The following is a 17,574-nucleotide window of genomic DNA, read 5'->3' on the forward strand; positions in this document are numbered from 1 at the left end:
GTTTTATATGGTTAATCCGACTTTGATGTTGTCTGTGTAGTTCATGTGTTTAGAGTTGTCTTTTGCAATATTGAACAAGATATTTGCTGTTAATATTGAAATTGATATTGAAACTGAATATTTGTAGCTCAGGGTTGAGATGAGCGTTCTCCGAGCTTGCTTGTTTTCTTACAGAAGTTTCATTGCCCAAACTAGGTAACATCATCAGTACATATTGAATATTGTGTAATATAGTAAGAGTAATATTACAGTGCCTCTCTCTGAGGGAGATATGTGGTTTAGAAATAGGAAATATAAATAAACAAAAACAAAGCATTGTAATAGTGTAACATTGAGGTTTCTTATCATAACTTTATTAGCTTGATTTCTGTTTCATTTCATACATTGAGGCTTTGCAACATTTCCAATCCTTGATTTTATTTCTAGTTTTAGCCTTTCAGTCTTCAGTAATTGATGTCCTTTTTTGGTGGAGAGGTTGCCTTAGCAAAGGATTTGCAAGTGTAGTCCATGTCCTCTGCATCTGTAGTGGGAAGGAGCATATACTTGAATCACTGCTATACTGATTACCTGCCTTGGCCTGAGATAATTTTTTTGAAGGGTGGCACTGACATTCACCCTTTTGTTAATAATAATAATAATGGGTACTCAATTTCTCTAAATGTATCACAATAGGGGAGACTGGGAAAATAGAGAAACCATGGTGCTGATATTAACAGATCAACTGCTGCTTCTTTTCCATTATAACTGGTAAAGAAAAAGGCCTTTCCTGTCTTCTTGTTCCTTTTTTAAATCATTCTCTTGCATTTATATTCTATAGATGGAACAAGAAGCTGAAAGACGTCGGCAGCCACAGACCAAACAAGAACCAGAATCTGAGGAGGAGGAGGAGGAAAAGCAAGAAAAGGAAGAAAAGCGGGAAGAACCTGAAGAAGAAGAGGAAGAGCCAGAGCAAAAACCTTGCCTTAAGCCAACACTGCGACCCATCAGTTCAGCTCCATCTGTTTCATCAGCAAGTGGCAACGCAACTCCCAATACTCCTGGGGACGAATCTCCCTGTGGCATCATCATCCCACATGAAAACTCTCCTGATCAGCAGCAGCCAGAGGAATACAGGCCTAAAATAGGACTGAGCCTCAAATTGGGTAAGATTTTTGTTTTCACAGCTTGGCATCTTTCTAAAAATGGGAAGAAAAGCTTCACTTAAGTATTGCAATAACTGGCTTCTTCACAAATTCTGCTTCCCCCTTTCCTTTGTTAAAAAAAATATCCATGTCCTTTTGCTTTTAATTATGCCATCCTTACCTTGATTCTGACAAAATCCTGAGAGGAATTTGTATTACATGAGAGATAAATATTTTTCTTTTATGTTACTGTAGGTGCCTGCAATAGTCCCAACCAGCCTAATGCTGTGAAAAGAAAAAAACTCACCGTTGACAGTGTCTTCAATAAATTTGAAGATGAAGACAGTGATGACATGCCCCGAAAAAGGAAACTGGTGCCTCTAGATTATGGCGATGAAGACAAAAGTTCCTCCAAAGGCAGCGTGAATACTGAAGAGAAGCGCAAACACATTAAGAGTTTGATTGAAAAAATTCCTACAGCCAAACCAGAGCTATTTGCTTATCCTCTTGACTGGTCTATTGTGGATTCAGTGAGTATTTTGACCAACATCCCCCTCCCCATTAATCTAACATTCAAGAGCTCAGTATAACAGTTTGTCATCTCTCATTTGGGCCAATATCTCAAAGCAAACATTTGATGTCACCAAAGGAGCGTCCTACTCTCTTTCCAGAGTACAGGGTAAAAAATGAGGGGTCCTTGGTGCTCTCTGTTTGGCTGCTTACTTGCAACCATTTCATTACCCAAACTAGGTAACATCATCAGTGCACATGATATTACCTAGAAATGTTATGAACCATATTATAATCTTGTGAATCTTGATCCATTGCTCCAAGATGCAGTGAATCAGGGTTTCACGATATACAAACCGGGAAGCACTGTCAATAGTTGGATACCTCCTGGTGACTTGATATCTGTGTGAGTCTGTTAAATATAGCTTTTTTTTCCTATGTGAGTCACTGACTCATTTTTTATTATAGCAGCATAGAACAATATAAAAAAGAGAAAAATACTATGTGGCTGGAAGATAGACATATAAACCAAAAAAAACCCATCCAACAGGGGGTTCTATCCTCAATTTTTCTCAAGCCTGGGAGAATGATTAGGTTTTAAGTAGTTTCCTGAACATTCCCAGAGTGAGAGCCATTCAGATCTCTGGGAGAACCATTCCAGAGGGCAGACATTTTGACGGGAAAAAAACATACATTTTAATTTAAAGTTTAAATTAAAGATTGCATTTCTATTTGAAGATCATATTCCATTTAAAAGTCTATTAGTGTATGTATGACTCTCAAAAAAGGATAAAAGTAACTCGTGGTACAGATTTTTTTTTAAAAAAACCACTTGTGTTTATTCTAGACATTAATGGAAAGGCGAATTAGACCATGGATCAACAAGAAAATAATAGAATATATTGGTGAAGAAGAAGCTACATTAGTTGATTTTGTTTGCTCAAAGGTAAGCTTACTTTTCTATACATGTGAAGTTGTGTGTTTCTGTATATGAATCTTCTGTGTATATAAAATGGCTGTTCTCAGTTAGTATGTGCCTGAACTAAAGCGTGCCTATTTTGGGTGTTGACCAAAATGGAGTTCTGCAGGCAGAAGCAGAAGAGGAGAAAGAGGGACAAAGTCAAGAGCAACTGTGATGGCAAGAGAGGGAAGGGCAAGACTGGTACTGATTACAGCCTCCCTTCAGCAGCTTCCAGGATAGTCTGTTTGACCAACCAGCTTACCTACCACAGGGCCTGTTTCAGAATGTGTTCTCCAATGTTGGCTGCACTGCACATCTGAAAGCCGACATTTGAATGAAATTTCCAAATATTTATCAGTAATTATATTTAAAATAATGCAAATACCGTATCAAATGGTAAAAACAGCTTGACAAACAAACTATCCAGAAGAATTGTGAGTTTCCTTTCACTGAAGGTGGTCAAATAGATGTTGGACTTGTAAAGTATTGAGGATACTTTAATTTGGATTCCTGCATTGACCAAGGGATGGACTCTACGATCTCAAAGCCTACATGTTTGCATTTATTGTATGCAAAAAAAAAAAAATGGATCTTGGTAGCAATCGAAAAGTTCACTGCAAAAGAGAGAGAGAGAGAGAGACAGAAAAAGGAAGCTAGATTTCTGTAAATACAGGCAAGTATGTCTTCTGCAGTGTGCAAAAGATATTGGTATGCAAACATGTAAATGCTTAGCCTAGTTATACGGGTAATGCATATCTAAAATTACTTGGTATCAAATGCCACTGAAGTTATACACACAAGTACTAATAATAAATATTATAGCAAGAATTTAAATTAAGGATCCACTGAGCCTGATTGTTCCAATGTCGGAAGTAAAAGTCAAGAATACATTAATAAACATTGAAATGCCTGTTAAAAATTACATTTAATAATTAGCATTTTGTCTGTCATACTCAGCGTGGAATATTTGCTAGAGTGCATCTGGAGAAAAACATTTTACTTGAAATCAAAAATGAGACTTGAAAAAGATTTAAGATCATTTGTTATCTTGAGTTTATCTGTTATACTAATAACAATTCCAAGTCTCATGTGCTTCCATTTTTCAAACTGTTTTAAATGTGAATACAATTTCTATGTATCTCTCTTTCAGGTTATGGCTCATAGTTCACCACAAAGCATCCTGGATGATGTTGCTATGGTAAGTAAAAGCAAGAATTTACCAGTGTAAACTTGGGTAATACTTTATCAGAAAACAAAATTGCTGCTTTTACAAAATGAATCTGGAGTAATAATAGAAACAATCATGCCCTAAATTGGAAATTTTCTCTTTCTCCTACAGGTGCTAGATGAAGAAGCAGAAGTTTTTATAGTCAAAATGTGGAGGTTATTAATATATGAAACAGAAGCCAAAAAGATCGGTCTGGTAAAATAAAGACTTCTTTTTATGGTTTCATTTCAATTTTGTTTCACATAACTGAAGAACTTTGAAGTTTCTCTGTGTTCAGAGACATTTGTGAGACCTGTATTTTTTAAATGTAGAAAATGTGAATTTTTTTCATCCTCTGTTTCACTGAGGCTATCTTTGTTCCATTTCTCTGCTTCCTTGATTGTAATTCTCCAAATCCTAATTGGTGGTTTTCACAGGCCAGATAAAGTAACAGGTATGATTTATAAACTACAGCTGCTGTATACAGTCCTTGACCTTCATCTTCTAGACTGCTTCTTGTAAATATTGAAGACACTCATGTTTTAGAAAACATCTCCACTTATTACATATGGAAATAATTGAACTTTATGTAAATGCACCAGTCTCTTTCCCTCCATTTTTAAAATAGAATAAACTTTAAAATTCCAAAAATGGATGGGAGTCATTTTGCTGGACGACAATTTTCACCTGCATGGATGTGAACTTGTTCACTTGTTGGGCTTTGTAATATTTTATATGGCCTGTCCTGTAGAAAAAACAAATGGTGGACTTGCATAAACTCAGGACTTTAATTTTAACTATATCACAACGTCTCATACTTAGTTTTGTCATCATTGTTTTAATTAGGACAAATACCACACAGTTATAATTACTTCTAGCCCTTCTAATAGAAACATGACATCTTAATTTTTATTACTTAAAACTGGAAATAGAGGCCAGTTTGGGATATTTTGTGGAAAGCAATGGTATAAAGGTGTAATTTGAGCAGAACAATTTACAATGTTAGATCATAACATGTTAAAAGATGAAAAAATGTTTTACGTAAGCCATCAAGTCAGCTGTGACTATTCTTTTTTGTACTGTAAAATGTCTGTCAGATTTGTAGAGGGCACCATTTCCTACCATCTTACTCTATGGGTTTTATACATATGCTGATGTGGTACAAATAACAATGTACTGTAAACTGCATTTTTAAAAATCTCACAAGTAAAAAAAAAACTGTATGCCATAGGCTTCTTGATTGCAGGACAAACCCTTTCCAGGAAGCAACAACTTGTCTTAAAAAATAACTCTTCTGATATCTCTTTACCTGAAGAAATACAGATCACTTACTCAGAAGGTATAACTGTGATCCCATGTTACTGAATTCTTGCATCTGAAAACTTGTTCTTAATGGGATCCTATAAAAGTTTCATTGTGTAAATATTTCCAATATTAAAAATGTATATATTTGATCTGGATTTTGATTACTCAGGTTTAAGATAATATCAATATTTCTATTTCAGTTATGGGAGGAAGGGAATATAAGTGATTAGTTGATGTGCTCATATTGCAGTATAGACTAATCTCAGATTTTGCCCATTTGTCAAACCCAAACATATTGGATCGTGATTTAGCTGCGAACTGATCCTTCTAAAATTAGTTTTAATCTTTTAAAGATTTATATCTAATAAACTACTGGACACAGCCATGGGAGAATTCCAACAGTAGTGCCATCTGGAAAGTGTTTTTTTTTTTTACCTTTTCTCGCTAGCTTATCCCCCTTATTTCATGGAGTTTTCTTATCTAAGTTAACTGGCCCTGATCCCTAGTTAGCTGCTAAACTCAAACTCAGACATGGAGCCTACATACTGGTATTAGAGAAGGTTTGTAAATTCTTTAGAACTGATCTTTAGAACACAATTTTGAGTACCATCACATACAATCTGATCAAAGTTTTATCTAAGTCTGTAATAAACTTTGGATAAATAGCAGGTATTTACTGAATCAACATTCATTATCTTTGTTGGAAAAAAACCTCATAAAGCCTTAGGATATGAGCTTTCTTAAAATTGTGTGTTGAATTAAATGTTGGAATCAATGAGATGATAGTGTAGTACAGGTTTTTTTTGGCGGGGGCGGGGGGGTCTTCCATTTGCTTTAAACTACGTATCTTGCCACCATCAGAGTCTGCTGTTCACAACACAACCTTATGAAAGTGGATCATACCCCCAACAAGAGTTTTCTGGATCTCAGAAAAGGTTGAGATCTGGAAAGAGTTATAAAACTTGCCAAATATTTTGGCCTCCAGCGATCCGCAGTAAATCAGTTAGTGTTCCAGTGGAGAAAATGGAAATGCCTTATGACTTTCAATACTATTTCTACTATTGCAAGTCTTAAGAATTCTGACACAGGTCACACTTGCATTAACTGACACCGTGTCAAGCTATTAGAATAGTGTTTTGTGGACCAACAAAGGAACAGTGGACATTATTTGGCATTGATGAGAAATGTTTTCATTAAAAAGAACCAAAATATTGTCATCAAATCCATCTATGAAGCACGAGGGGGAGAAAAATGAAACGCTGCTTTGCAGGTTCAAGACCCAGAGAGAAAAGGGCATTTTAGCCTGTGCAACTGCTACAGGAAATCAGAGTACCAGTTCATAAATGGAACCTAAAACAAATGTAGGATATGGAACATAACAAAATTTAATTCAATTGAAATACGGTACAATCTAAACAGTTTATACAAGACAGCACAAAAATATTGAATTCAAGCAGATCTATAAAGAGGACTAGATCAAAACACCTCTAAACTGATGTGCAGAATTGATGTAAGAAACATTTGAAGTCACTGCAGCTAAATTGTTCCATTACTATATCTAAAGCTTTTAAAATAATTCCAACAAGGACTGAATGTTGACTCACTGTTTCAATAAAGACACAATACATTTTAAAGGGTAAAAATGAAGCTCAGACATTGCAAGTTATAATTCTACTGGTGGTTTATTCTAAATGGTTCGTCAACATTGCTCCTTCTGATAAGACTATGATTGAAATTAAATATATTGTCTAAACAAACTTCTGAGGAGGCATTTGCTTATAGTGGTTGGTTATTAACTAGTCAATTGATATTTGCATTAATAAAATCTAAAATCTGACTAGGGTCACAGATATGTATGTCAAGTATGGCAGTCTCCCCCCCCCCCCAACTAAAACCCCATTATTTTATCTGTTCATAAAATTGTGTCTAACTCTTCATGACCGCATAGGTATAAATTAGGAAATAAGCTCATGCTTTTCTCCCCGCCCCTCCCAAATATATACATAAAGGTATATTTATTTTAAAAGCTAATATTCTTGGAAAATACCAGTGCCTCCTTGCCAAAGAAAGCAGATGGAGAAGCTGAAGTACTAACAAACTTATCTTCCTAGGTTCAAAAATTTAGAGAGGTGGTAACTGTAACCCATGACAATTGCTATTTGAGAGATGACAGCCAATCTCATTGTACACATGTTGTACCCTGACAATAAAGGTTGATGTGATTTGATTTGATGACAAATCTAGACAAAACGTTGGAAGTACAGATTAACAGCAATCAATCAGAATAGAGCTGAAAGGGACCTTGGAGGTCTTCGAATCCAGCCCACTGCTCAAGCAGGAGACCATTTCAGACAAGTGACTGTCCAGGCTCTTAAAAACCTGCAGTGATGAAGTACCCACCCACAAGCTTCTTTTAATATAAAATATAACTATAAAATAAAATATAAATTTTATTTGGATTTTCACAAGAAAAAAAAACAATACAAATAAAACATCTTTTTTTGAGAGTAGCATGATCACGGGTTATCACTTCATACAGACACAAACTCAATTTCATGTTCATCTTTGTGTTCTATTCCATGTCTTATTGTTTAACATTTTCTACATAGTTTTTCCCCTCTGATTTTCTCAACTTTATTTTTATCTCATATCTCAATTCAAATTGTTATATTTGTACTTTTGTGTGTCCTGTTTCAATTTCATATTATCTTTTCGCATTAAACAAATTTTCCCCTGTAGTTACTAATTGGAGTATGACACCTTTATATCTTTTGATTTTGACCATTCAATTCTTATTTAAACTTCAATTTATACCTTTAAGATTATAACATTCAATATAATACATAACTTCCAATCGAATTCTGCTTGGTAAATTCTTAAAATATATACTATATCCTTAAAAAAATTATATATATATATATATATGTAAATAAAACATTCATTCCATTCCAAATCAATTCTATTGTTAATATTCATTAAAATCTTAACTTTCTTTTCAACTGAATATCATCCTTTCTTGTGAACACTTATAAACTTTCCATAATTCTTTTTTTTCCATATTTCTCTTCGCTTATACTTTATTAGTAATAATTAAAATGTTCCCATCTTTTCCTAATTTCATTCTCTCATTCACTTTCTTTCATTTATTTATTAACATTCCACTATATTACAATAAATATTTTATCCATCATTTTAGTCATCCTATTTTCTAAAATTTATATTTCTAATATAACAATACTATCTTATGCACCTTTGCAGAATCCCTTTTTCAATTAAATTTTCACCCATTATCTCTGAACAGGCTTGTACTTTCAATCCTTATACCTTATATACCTCTATATCTTGTTTCTGTCTTTTGTAACTTCTTTTCCTTTCCTTCTCCCTCTTCTTCTCCCTCCCCTTTTTACCCCCTTGTCTCTCTATTTCTAATTCTCTCTTATGTAATCCCCTTTTCTGTTGCTTTCTAATATTGTAATTATTTTTCAAACTATTCTTTTTTTTGGTTGTTTTTTGAAATCTTAAACTTTTCACTCTTTCCCCCCTTTCCTTTTTTCCCCCACATAAAGTTACTTGGTCATTAAAGATGGCTTCTTCTTTGTCCAGATGTTCTTGTTCTACAAGCATTTCTTGTTGTTTCTCATAGTTCCAGATCTCCATTTCTAGGAACTGAAATACGAAGCCAAAAGAACCTCTCCCTTCTAGTGCATCTTCTTTCTTTTTTTTTGTTCCATTTTCAGTTCTTCTAGAAGTGATGCCATTTTTAAACACTTTTCAACAACCACCCAATTGATTTTAATCATTTAAATGCAATAGCCAAAAATCCAAAATCACCAAGTAATCCAAATTATCCAAAACTGTTTCTTCTTGCTTCTTTTTTCACTTTCTCTTCCTGGGGTTCTATTCTTTTGTTACAAAGTTTCAGTTGGAATGTATCTTTTAGGAATCTTGTTAAAGTTTCACTGTAAATTCCTTTTAGTTCCAGGCAGTCTCCTCCATTTTTCCAGATCCTGCCCTTTTTATTCTTTTCTCTCCTTTCCTGCTTTTAAAAGTTTTTAAGTATCCAAAATCCTTTATTATCCCTTTGACATTTTATTTTCAGCTTAAATGCCTATTAATGTCAAAGTGGATTTTTATCAATTTCTTACTTAAGTCTCTTAGCTGTCAGTATAAGGAAGGGAGGAGGAAAAAAAACCAAATCCTTTCCCTTTCCTCTCTCCTTCGCCGCTTCAAAATCTTCAGGAACAATGTTATTTTTATAGTTTAAATTCCAGGGTACCTTATGTTGTTGCTTTTTCGATATAACCCGGTCAACCAAAACTTTCTCTTCTTATCTTCCTCCTGCACTTACTTTTCCAGTTGAGTTCTTCTTTGAAGTGGCCATTTCTGACCACCGCTGCAACCACCTTTGGGAAAGGGAGTATTGGCCAGCTGGGGAGGAGAGATGCGGCTCTCCTTGACCCTGCTGGTGGTCTCCCCCCTCTTCACCATCTCTATGGGGTAGCTTATCCCCGAAGCCAGCTGGCTCGGGGCACTCCGGCGGTGAGCACGGATTGAAACCGCACACGATTGCGGATTTCGGTCTATCGCCAAAGAAGCTCAAACCAGAAGTCGCACCCACAGCTTCTGAAGGCAAGCTGTTCCACTGGTTAATTGTCTTCACTGTTAGGAAGTTTCTTCTTGATTCTAGGTTGTTTCTGGTGCTTTGGAAAATAAATTTTCCCCTCCTCAAATACTGGAATACTGCTATCATTGTCTCCCACCCCCCCACCCCCCTTTTTTTTTCTAAACTAGCCAAACTCAGAAATCTTGCAACACTTCTTCATATGCTTTAGTCTCCAGGCCTTTCATCATCATAGTTGCTCTTCTTTGCACATTTTCCAAAGTCTCAACATCTTTTTTGTAATGTGACCAAAACTGGATACAGCATTCCTGATGTGGCCTTACTAAGGCTTTATAAAGAGGTACTAATACTTCACATGATTTTGATTCCATACCTCTTTTTATACAACCAAGGATTGTATTAGCTTTTTTGGTTAATACCAAAAAGTGCTGCACAAAAAATGCAGCTGCACAGAGAATGCAATTAAAGCTATATTTTTGAGACTATTGAAGATTAAAACCATATTCCCGGACAGTTATAGTGCCAATATATTACATTCAAAACTGGTATTATCTGAAGTGTTTTTCTGATGACTTTAAAACTGCATGAGTGAATTATGCATAAAACTACTGGTTATCATGGGATTTTGTATATAGAGATTAATGGCATGGTTGCTTTTGATTTAATGCACTATGTTAAAATGACTATTCTGGTGTATAGAAAACTTACAGGCTGAGCAAGAATCTGGCCTTTATGATTTAAATCAAACTATGACTGTTTAGTTAGGTTAGGCCAACATGCAAACCCAGCCGCTGAGAGTTTGGCAAAATAATGTTCTAAATTAGATTTAAGGGATTAGTTCCTATTTCCTTCATTTCCTTGAAATGAAAATATCTGTGTAATGTTTAACTGTAACAAAACTTGTCTGAGATGTCATGGTTTCAGAACTGAGTTTATTCCAAACAAAAAACCAAAAATCTGGATTATGGTAACAGCCACAAAACCGTTAGTGTAATTCCCGAGAGGGAGGAGCTACTGTTACTATAGACTGAATCCACTACATGGTTTTGTATCACACCCTACATTAAAACAACCATACAAACCAGCAAGTGAAGATTCAGAGCTAAACCCGCCTCTCAACTTAAGTTGACACCGAGTGTAATTCACCTGATACTCTTAGAAGCTTGCCCTACAACTGAAAAGGATCCTTAACGATGGATTCGGTAGTCCAAACTTGAAAGTACTCATTTCTTCTCAATTGCTGGCACTCTTGGTGGCTGTCGCTTCCTCAGCTAAGCCATCTTAAAATAGCTCGAACCTCAATAAAAGCGTGAAGCAACCGATCAATGGTCACTCTCGAGAAATGTCAATGAAAACAGCCTAAAAATAATAAATGAGATTTCTGCACCAAGCTACCGTATGTAAACTTCAATTCCAAGTACACAAAATAAATCGCGTTAAAATTTACCCTGGCGCGTACATCCATCCAACGCTTCCATTCCCTGGGAATGAATACCGCCGAAGCCGCCGCAACTCCTCCGACGCATGCGCGCTAGCTCCCTTTCTTCCTCGGCTGCAGCTGGCTACGGTCCGCCGCCGAGGAGGCGAGGCGGTTCCTTTGACGGACAAGCGCGATTTGCCAAAGAAAACAAGGAGCGGGAGACGCCCCGCCTTCGGGAGTCCAGAGGAGGCGGGGCGAGGCCTGAGCCGGAAGCGTCGGTCGAAAAGGGAGGGCAGGTGGGGGGATTTTTTTTTTTTTGGCCGTGGTTCGGTCCGAAGTAAAGACGATTTGTGCGCCGAGGCGGTAAAAGGTAAGCGGCGGCTTTCGTGGGGGAGGGCGAGGGCCCCGTGCGGGAGGAAGGTCGTTGTCCCTCGGGACTCTTTCCCTTCGGTCTCTCCCTACCCGCCCCCTTAACTACAAAGGAGCAGAACAGCTTCGGTCCATCAAAACTTCCTTCCTTCCAGCGGCCGTGGCCTCCCTTTTGCACCCCTTTGTAAATCCGGAGTAACGATTCCCTTCCCCGCCCCTTGATTAGGGATCGGAGTGCCTGGAGAAAAAAGCGGGGATGGAGAAAGGGGTTTGTTTTTTTTTACGCCGGAGTTGCCTGCTCTTGGACCTGCAGCTCGGGCGGGCTGCGCCGGGGGGGAAAGCGAGGCTTGGACCGGAATCTATAACTGCGTTAAAAGCGGAAGCCCGTTGGCTGGAGCCGATCTCATGGGGGTGGATGTGACTGTGGCCGATGGAGGAGCTTTGTCTATGGGAAGGCTGGTTCCCACGTCGTGGAAGTGAAAAGGATACATTTCCTTTGGCTCCGAGGCCCATTCATCAGGATCCTGGTTCCCTTTCTCCCTCAAACTTAGGTCGGACTTAAGTTCTCTCATCTTTTCTTTAAAGCGGGGGAGGAGGAGGTGGGGTGAGGTGTTTCCTAAACTTTTTGCCCTCGCATCTCCCGTTGATGTAATCTTAACGCCTCTCCCTTAAAAGACGAACGTCAATAAACAATGAAACCGATAGAGAATGTCTTGTAGCAATGCCGTGAAATTGAGGGATTTATTGTAACAATATAACAAAGGGGTCTTTGTTTCTGAGGCAGGTGCACCTCACGCTTTGGGGAAACCCGTTTTTAAGGGCATTATCCTGTACTTTTTTGGCTTCTCAAAGAGGACAATAGCTGCGTGTTTTATGGCATCTTTAAAAAGAGAGGCTCTTTTGCGGACCAGAATCCAATTTAAGAGTGAGAAATGTTTGGTTTTGGTAAAGAGGGTTATTTAAATCAAAGAATAAGGGGGGGGGGAAGAGAACAAAATGCAAGATGAAATACAAAATATATAAAATAAGCATGGTGACATTTAAAAATGGCAGTTGCTCATCAGTACTAAGTTATTGGGTTGTAAACTTGACTTAACTATTATCTGAACTATTGAATATATTATAATTGGGTTGACATATATCAGGCTAAGCATTATTTACAAAATATAGTGCTTGGATTAACACAACATGCTAAATTACAAAAACCATGTTATGGCTTGGAAAAATATTTGAACTAACCATAGCAAGAGCAAATCACAGAAAAATTGCTATTGCATTATTTTAATTTATATTTGTATGGTTATATTGTGTGTCTGATAAATATTTTGGCAGGAGTAAATTAATAACTTGCATCTAATGCATAGTCCTGGTAATAATGTAGTCTTTAGTATCCTTTAGCACCAACCCAAGGAGGGAAAAAATGGAATTTTCATCTTTACCTACTCCTAAAATGTGTTTTTGGCCTTGCTGTATATAACCCCTACATAGGGTGCCGTTATTTGATTCACTGGTTGAAAATAATTGCCTACACCTCTAGGTATCAGATAATATTTTCTCCTTAGTTCATTGTGTCACTTTTTTTTAGTTTTAGTTTTAGTTTTAGTTTTATTTTATTGATTAGACCATGGGCCATATCTAAGTGGTTATTGTGTCACTTCATAATATTGTTTGAGTTTAGTCTTCAAAACAGAACTTAGCTGTCTTCATCCAACTTAGCTCACTATTTTCATCTTTTGCTTTTAGGTTATTCATTCATCAACTTCAAAATATTAGTACTGTAATATTAGTACAGTAATTGTTCATTTGTATTCCTAATTGCCGTGCCATCCTTCTTCAAAATTACTTGTAAAACTGGGTTCTTTCTGTACAACACAGTATACAGTGGTAGTAGTTACACTATTATACATGGATGTTTATATTCTAAGATCTATCTATCATATTTGATTTCTTTCTGATGCCAGAATTTGTGATCAGCCTGCTTGAGAAATTTATTTACAATTTGGAAAATATTTTTTTATTCTGGTTGAAATGAGTGGAGGAAGAAACCTTCAAGGGTAAACAGCAAAGTTATTTAAGAATGCATATTCTGAGCTACTTTGCATCCTATTGATTTGATGCATAACACTGTTGCCTAATTATGATTTATAGTCAGGAATGTTTGTTAACTTTAAATTCATCTCACATAAGTATCCTATAGTTCTGCAGCTAGTTTTGATATATTGTAAGTGATGTTATAGTTCAAAAGTTTTGCCAGTCACAAATCCATGGTAAGTGTGAAATCACTGGACAATAGTTGCTTAAGCATCATTAATCTCTACACCAAATTGCTTTTCTTTGATTTAGAAAGAGCTGCTAAGATAGTTTTTCATTTGAGTTCCTTCAAATAAATTGTAAATTTTCAGAACTTCTTTCTTTTTTAAAAAAAATTACAGCTGCAGCTGCAGTCCCAATGGCAGAACTATCGGCACATTTTTCACAGGTCCCGCGTGGGCAACTGAAAGAGAATGCTTCTGACAATCAGCTGACCAATACTGTACGTAAGAGATTATTTTATTACATGCCAAAATGTAAACTGAATGGATTATACATAGTAGACAAGCAGGATCAGTGGCATATTAAGGGTGCATTGCATGGTGACTTGGCAAATAGGACACTGTTCAGAGTGTTGGTAACAGGTATTGAGCCATGTCATTGCTATTGGCACACCAATCAGCTGTTGGTGGTCAGCAGCACAGCAGCAAGAGGAAGAGTGTGTTAAAAAAATTACCCTCTTTGGTACGCCAGTGTGCAGAATGCCCCTTCCTTGTTCCTTAACTTGGTTTTTTTCCTTATTTCTACTTTTTGCTGTTAAACTGTAACAAAGATGTCTATGGAGATGCAGGTCATGGTTGTCCCAAAGGTGCTTTTTTTTTTTTTCAAGGGGCAACTGGAGTTTTTGGTTTTTCTTTGAAAGCGTTTTGCTTCTCATCCAAGAAGCTTCTTCAGCTCTGACTGGATGGTGGGGAATGGAAGGATTTATACCCCTTGCAGACACCTGCTCATTTGCATCCTTTTAGCAGGTCATTAAGGTCACCTGGAGGTTTATGTGTCATCAGGGTCACCTGAGTGGTGCAAATTGGTGTGGTCCCTTCTTAGAACTGTTAAAAGGACTGTGTTGTAGATTGGAGATAGATGATGTCATATCCCTCCCCCTCTGTTGGGAGAGGTCTGTTCAATTTTGACATAGATGGCCTCTTTGACCCCTCTTTCAAACCAGCAATCCTCTCTGTCCAAAATATGGACTTAAAAGAGTGGCCTGGGTCTTTTAAATGCAGATGGACTGCTGAATCTAGTCCTGCTGTATTTGTTCTCCTATGCTGTGCTATGCGTACATATAAGGAAGGTGGGTTCTCTGTGGCCCCTTTGTGACATGCTAAGCTTAGATTGTAGGGCTAGCATTGATGAGGAGATCTAAGCTTAACTATCCATTCAACTATGAAGTTCACTGGGAGTTCTTAGACCAGTCACCATCTTTTAGCCTAACGCTTTTTACAGGATTATTATTTTTTGTTTTAAACAAGTTTTATTCAATTTTTCCAAAACAACATTAAAAAAAGCTCTTTTCAGTGTATAATTCCAAGTCACCACTTTTACATGCAAATATGACAGTAATTATATATTCATTTTTACATGCAACATTCCGTCTTGCCCATTTTTAACTTAATTCTGTTAAGTGTTATTACTTTTATTCTAAGCATCATCTCAATTCATTTCAAAGTATTTCAAATATATTTTTTAAACATTAACATTTCTTTTAAGCGTGGCCTTTTCCAAAGTACTCTTTTCTCATTTTACCTCTCAACTTTTATATAAGAAAAGGAACAGGCAAGTTAATGCTATTCATTAATATTACTCTCATTCTAAACATATTTTTTACAAGATTATTGGGAGCATATGGTGGAAAGTAGAAATAGAACAATAATAGTAATAGTGAACGTGTATGTGAGAAACCAGAATTATTTAATTTGATTTTCCCTTCTTTTGGCCACTTAACTCCCAAAGGCCTGTGGGCAGTTTCACAAATTAAAACCAATATGGTGGAATAGGCTATAATGCAATAGGGGCAATATATGACAAAGTAAAACAAGATATGGAGAAAAACCATGAAAGACAGATCTTCACTTCACTCATGACTAAAAAGGATATCCTAAACAATCTAGCCCCAAGCCTTCAACAATAACTTTTTAAAAGATTGCCTAATGTGTAAGGTTAAAGCTATGCAGACCTCGGGGATGATGGGAGGATGGACTGTTCCATAGGGCAGATACCTCCAGGGTCCCATTAGATGGCCTTTTTAATTGACAGGATACAGATTACACCGATCCTATCAGAATAAATAGAATAGGCAGCCACTATAGCAGATAGGTAGTCCCTGAATGCCTGGTAGGGCTTTATAGGTGCTATCCAGGACCTTGAAATGCACCTGGAATCCAACTAACCACCAGTTTGTCTCAATAGCAAGAGTCCTACGTGGGAATAATGAAGCATCCCCATGACCGCTCGCTGGGCTTCACTTTGGATCAGCTGTAATTTTTTTGATGCCAGATTTCTGGCCAGCTCCATGTAGAGCATGTTGCGGTAATCCATTTGCAACATGAGTAAGGTATGAGTGACCATAAAGAGGGCCATTCCACTAGCTGAACCTATACAAAAACTTTCCAGTTCACAACCATTAACTTGCTCTTTAAGGTGGAGTTCTAAATTTAGAAAGACCCCTTCAACTTGCATGTAGAACTAATAAGACTAAATACACAAAGCCATCGAGAGTCACTAGGGTTTCATCTGAGCCTCTTCCTCCATAACCAGAGTCTGTTCCTCCATATCCAACAGCTTTCAGGGAAAAAAAACCCCTCAAAAGCAGTGTTGAGATATACAGATTGATGATATCTGACCCTACAAAGGATCCAGTGGTGGTATTCTTCCGGCCAAACCGGTAGCTCCGAGGATCATCTGTGAGCGAAGTGGTTTGTTCCGACAATCAGCTGCTGGGGCCGCCTGCCCGCCCCGGCTCTATTCTTACCTTTATTTCCTGGTTTTCAAGCTCAGCTGCTTCGCGCATCAGCTGTATTACATACAGGGCTTGCAGCAGAAGGTGAGTTGCAAACACTGTGGATGCATGCGCAAAGTGCGCACGCTCACACCGAACCGGTAGAAAAAAATGATTGAAACCCACCACTGAAAGGATCATCTTCCCAAAAAATCTCATATAGATGTTATTCAGGAGTATTGAGAGTATTAAGCTTTAGGCATGCCACAGAAAGGTTTAGGACTCTACTTCTACCCCCTTGAACAACCAGATTTTAATTTTATGTTTTTAAAGTTATTTCCTAGGAAGTCTTGTTTCCCTTGCAATATAATCATCCACATTCTGGATTTGTGATTCCTGTAATAAATGAAATCATGCTATATTAAATCGTTATGAGTCTCTACGATCTTGTCATGTCCCTGGTGGACTGATTCTGAGGGAGAGGAGGAACAGCACACAGGGAGTGGAAGTGTGGCTCCGGGGGTTGTGGAGGAGGCTGGGGAAGGGCAGAAGCCGGCTGGGCAGTCAGGGGAGGACCCAGGCCCATCCCTTCTCCATCCTAGGGCACAAAGGGAGGAGAGGATAAGGGAGAGACGTGGTTTACTGGGAAGTAGAGGGCCTTGATCCTCTTCATGGGCTGCAGCTGTGACAACTGGATAAGAGAACAGACATGCGTACGGGCGAGTGCTGGGGACAAAGCATGGAAATATCTCTATTGTTCCTCTCTGAGTTTGGCATCCTTCGCAGTGTGTGTTCTGATATCTGTGGACATCTTCAAGCCCTTATCTCTTGCCTGGTTTGTGTTGTTTTTTTTACTCTTTATAATTTAAACGGCATTTCCTCCTTCTTGTAACTGCTTGTGTGGGAGTTTTTTTTGTCTCCGATCAAGGATATTTGGAGCTTGGAAGCAAAGTGAAGGAATAAAAGGGGCTTCCCCTGTTTTTTGTGACTATGTTTATTTTGTATCCCATCCTGGGTCATCACAAATCTGGTGC

At 37.5% G+C, this 17,574-nt stretch overlaps 2 protein-coding genes and 1 long non-coding RNA gene across 11 annotated transcripts in view; 2 read left to right on the plus strand and 1 right to left on the minus strand.

The window, feature by feature from the left end:
• RBM25 (RNA binding motif protein 25) overlaps positions 1–5,266 on the plus strand; it is a 32,027-nt gene extending 26,761 nt beyond the window's left edge. For all 8 annotated transcript variants that reach the window (XM_087921744.1, XM_087921747.1, XM_026709078.2 and 5 more), the window contains 5 exons: positions 818–1,142; positions 1,377–1,651; positions 2,479–2,577; positions 3,743–3,790; positions 3,932–5,266. In XM_087921744.1, coding sequence (XP_087777870.1) covers positions 818–1,142; positions 1,377–1,651; positions 2,479–2,577; positions 3,743–3,790; positions 3,932–4,024 — 840 coding nt within the window. In that variant the 3' untranslated portion in view covers positions 4,025–5,266. The remainder of the gene's footprint in view (positions 1–817; positions 1,143–1,376; positions 1,652–2,478; positions 2,578–3,742; positions 3,791–3,931) is intronic.
• LOC148128204 (uncharacterized) lies at positions 322–11,308 on the minus strand. Its single transcript, XR_015741025.1, has 4 exons — positions 11,173–11,308; positions 1,429–1,550; positions 962–1,175; positions 322–520 (listed from the first exon to the last, which is right to left on the minus strand). It is a non-coding gene; the product is annotated as an uncharacterized LOC148128204 (long non-coding RNA).
• A 129-nt stretch (positions 11,309–11,437) lies between these two features.
• Positions 11,438–17,574, plus strand: part of PSEN1 (presenilin 1) — a 30,248-nt gene continuing 24,111 nt past the window's right edge. The window contains exons 1-2 of one of the 2 annotated variants that reach the window (XM_026709223.2): positions 11,438–11,515; positions 13,947–14,047. In XM_026709223.2, the coding sequence (XP_026565008.1) occupies positions 13,964–14,047 (84 nt within the window). In that variant the 5' untranslated portion in view covers positions 11,438–11,515; positions 13,947–13,963. Of the gene's footprint in view, positions 11,516–11,844; positions 12,066–13,946; positions 14,048–17,574 lie in introns of those variants that run through there. The other variant, XM_026709214.2, reaches the window with a different exon arrangement.

The sequence above is a fragment of the Pseudonaja textilis genome, chromosome 1 (assembly GCF_049901715.1).
Source record: "Pseudonaja textilis isolate UNSWEBS1 chromosome 1, rPseTex1.2, whole genome shotgun sequence".
Classification (NCBI taxonomy): Eukaryota; Metazoa; Chordata; class Lepidosauria; order Squamata; family Elapidae; genus Pseudonaja; species Pseudonaja textilis.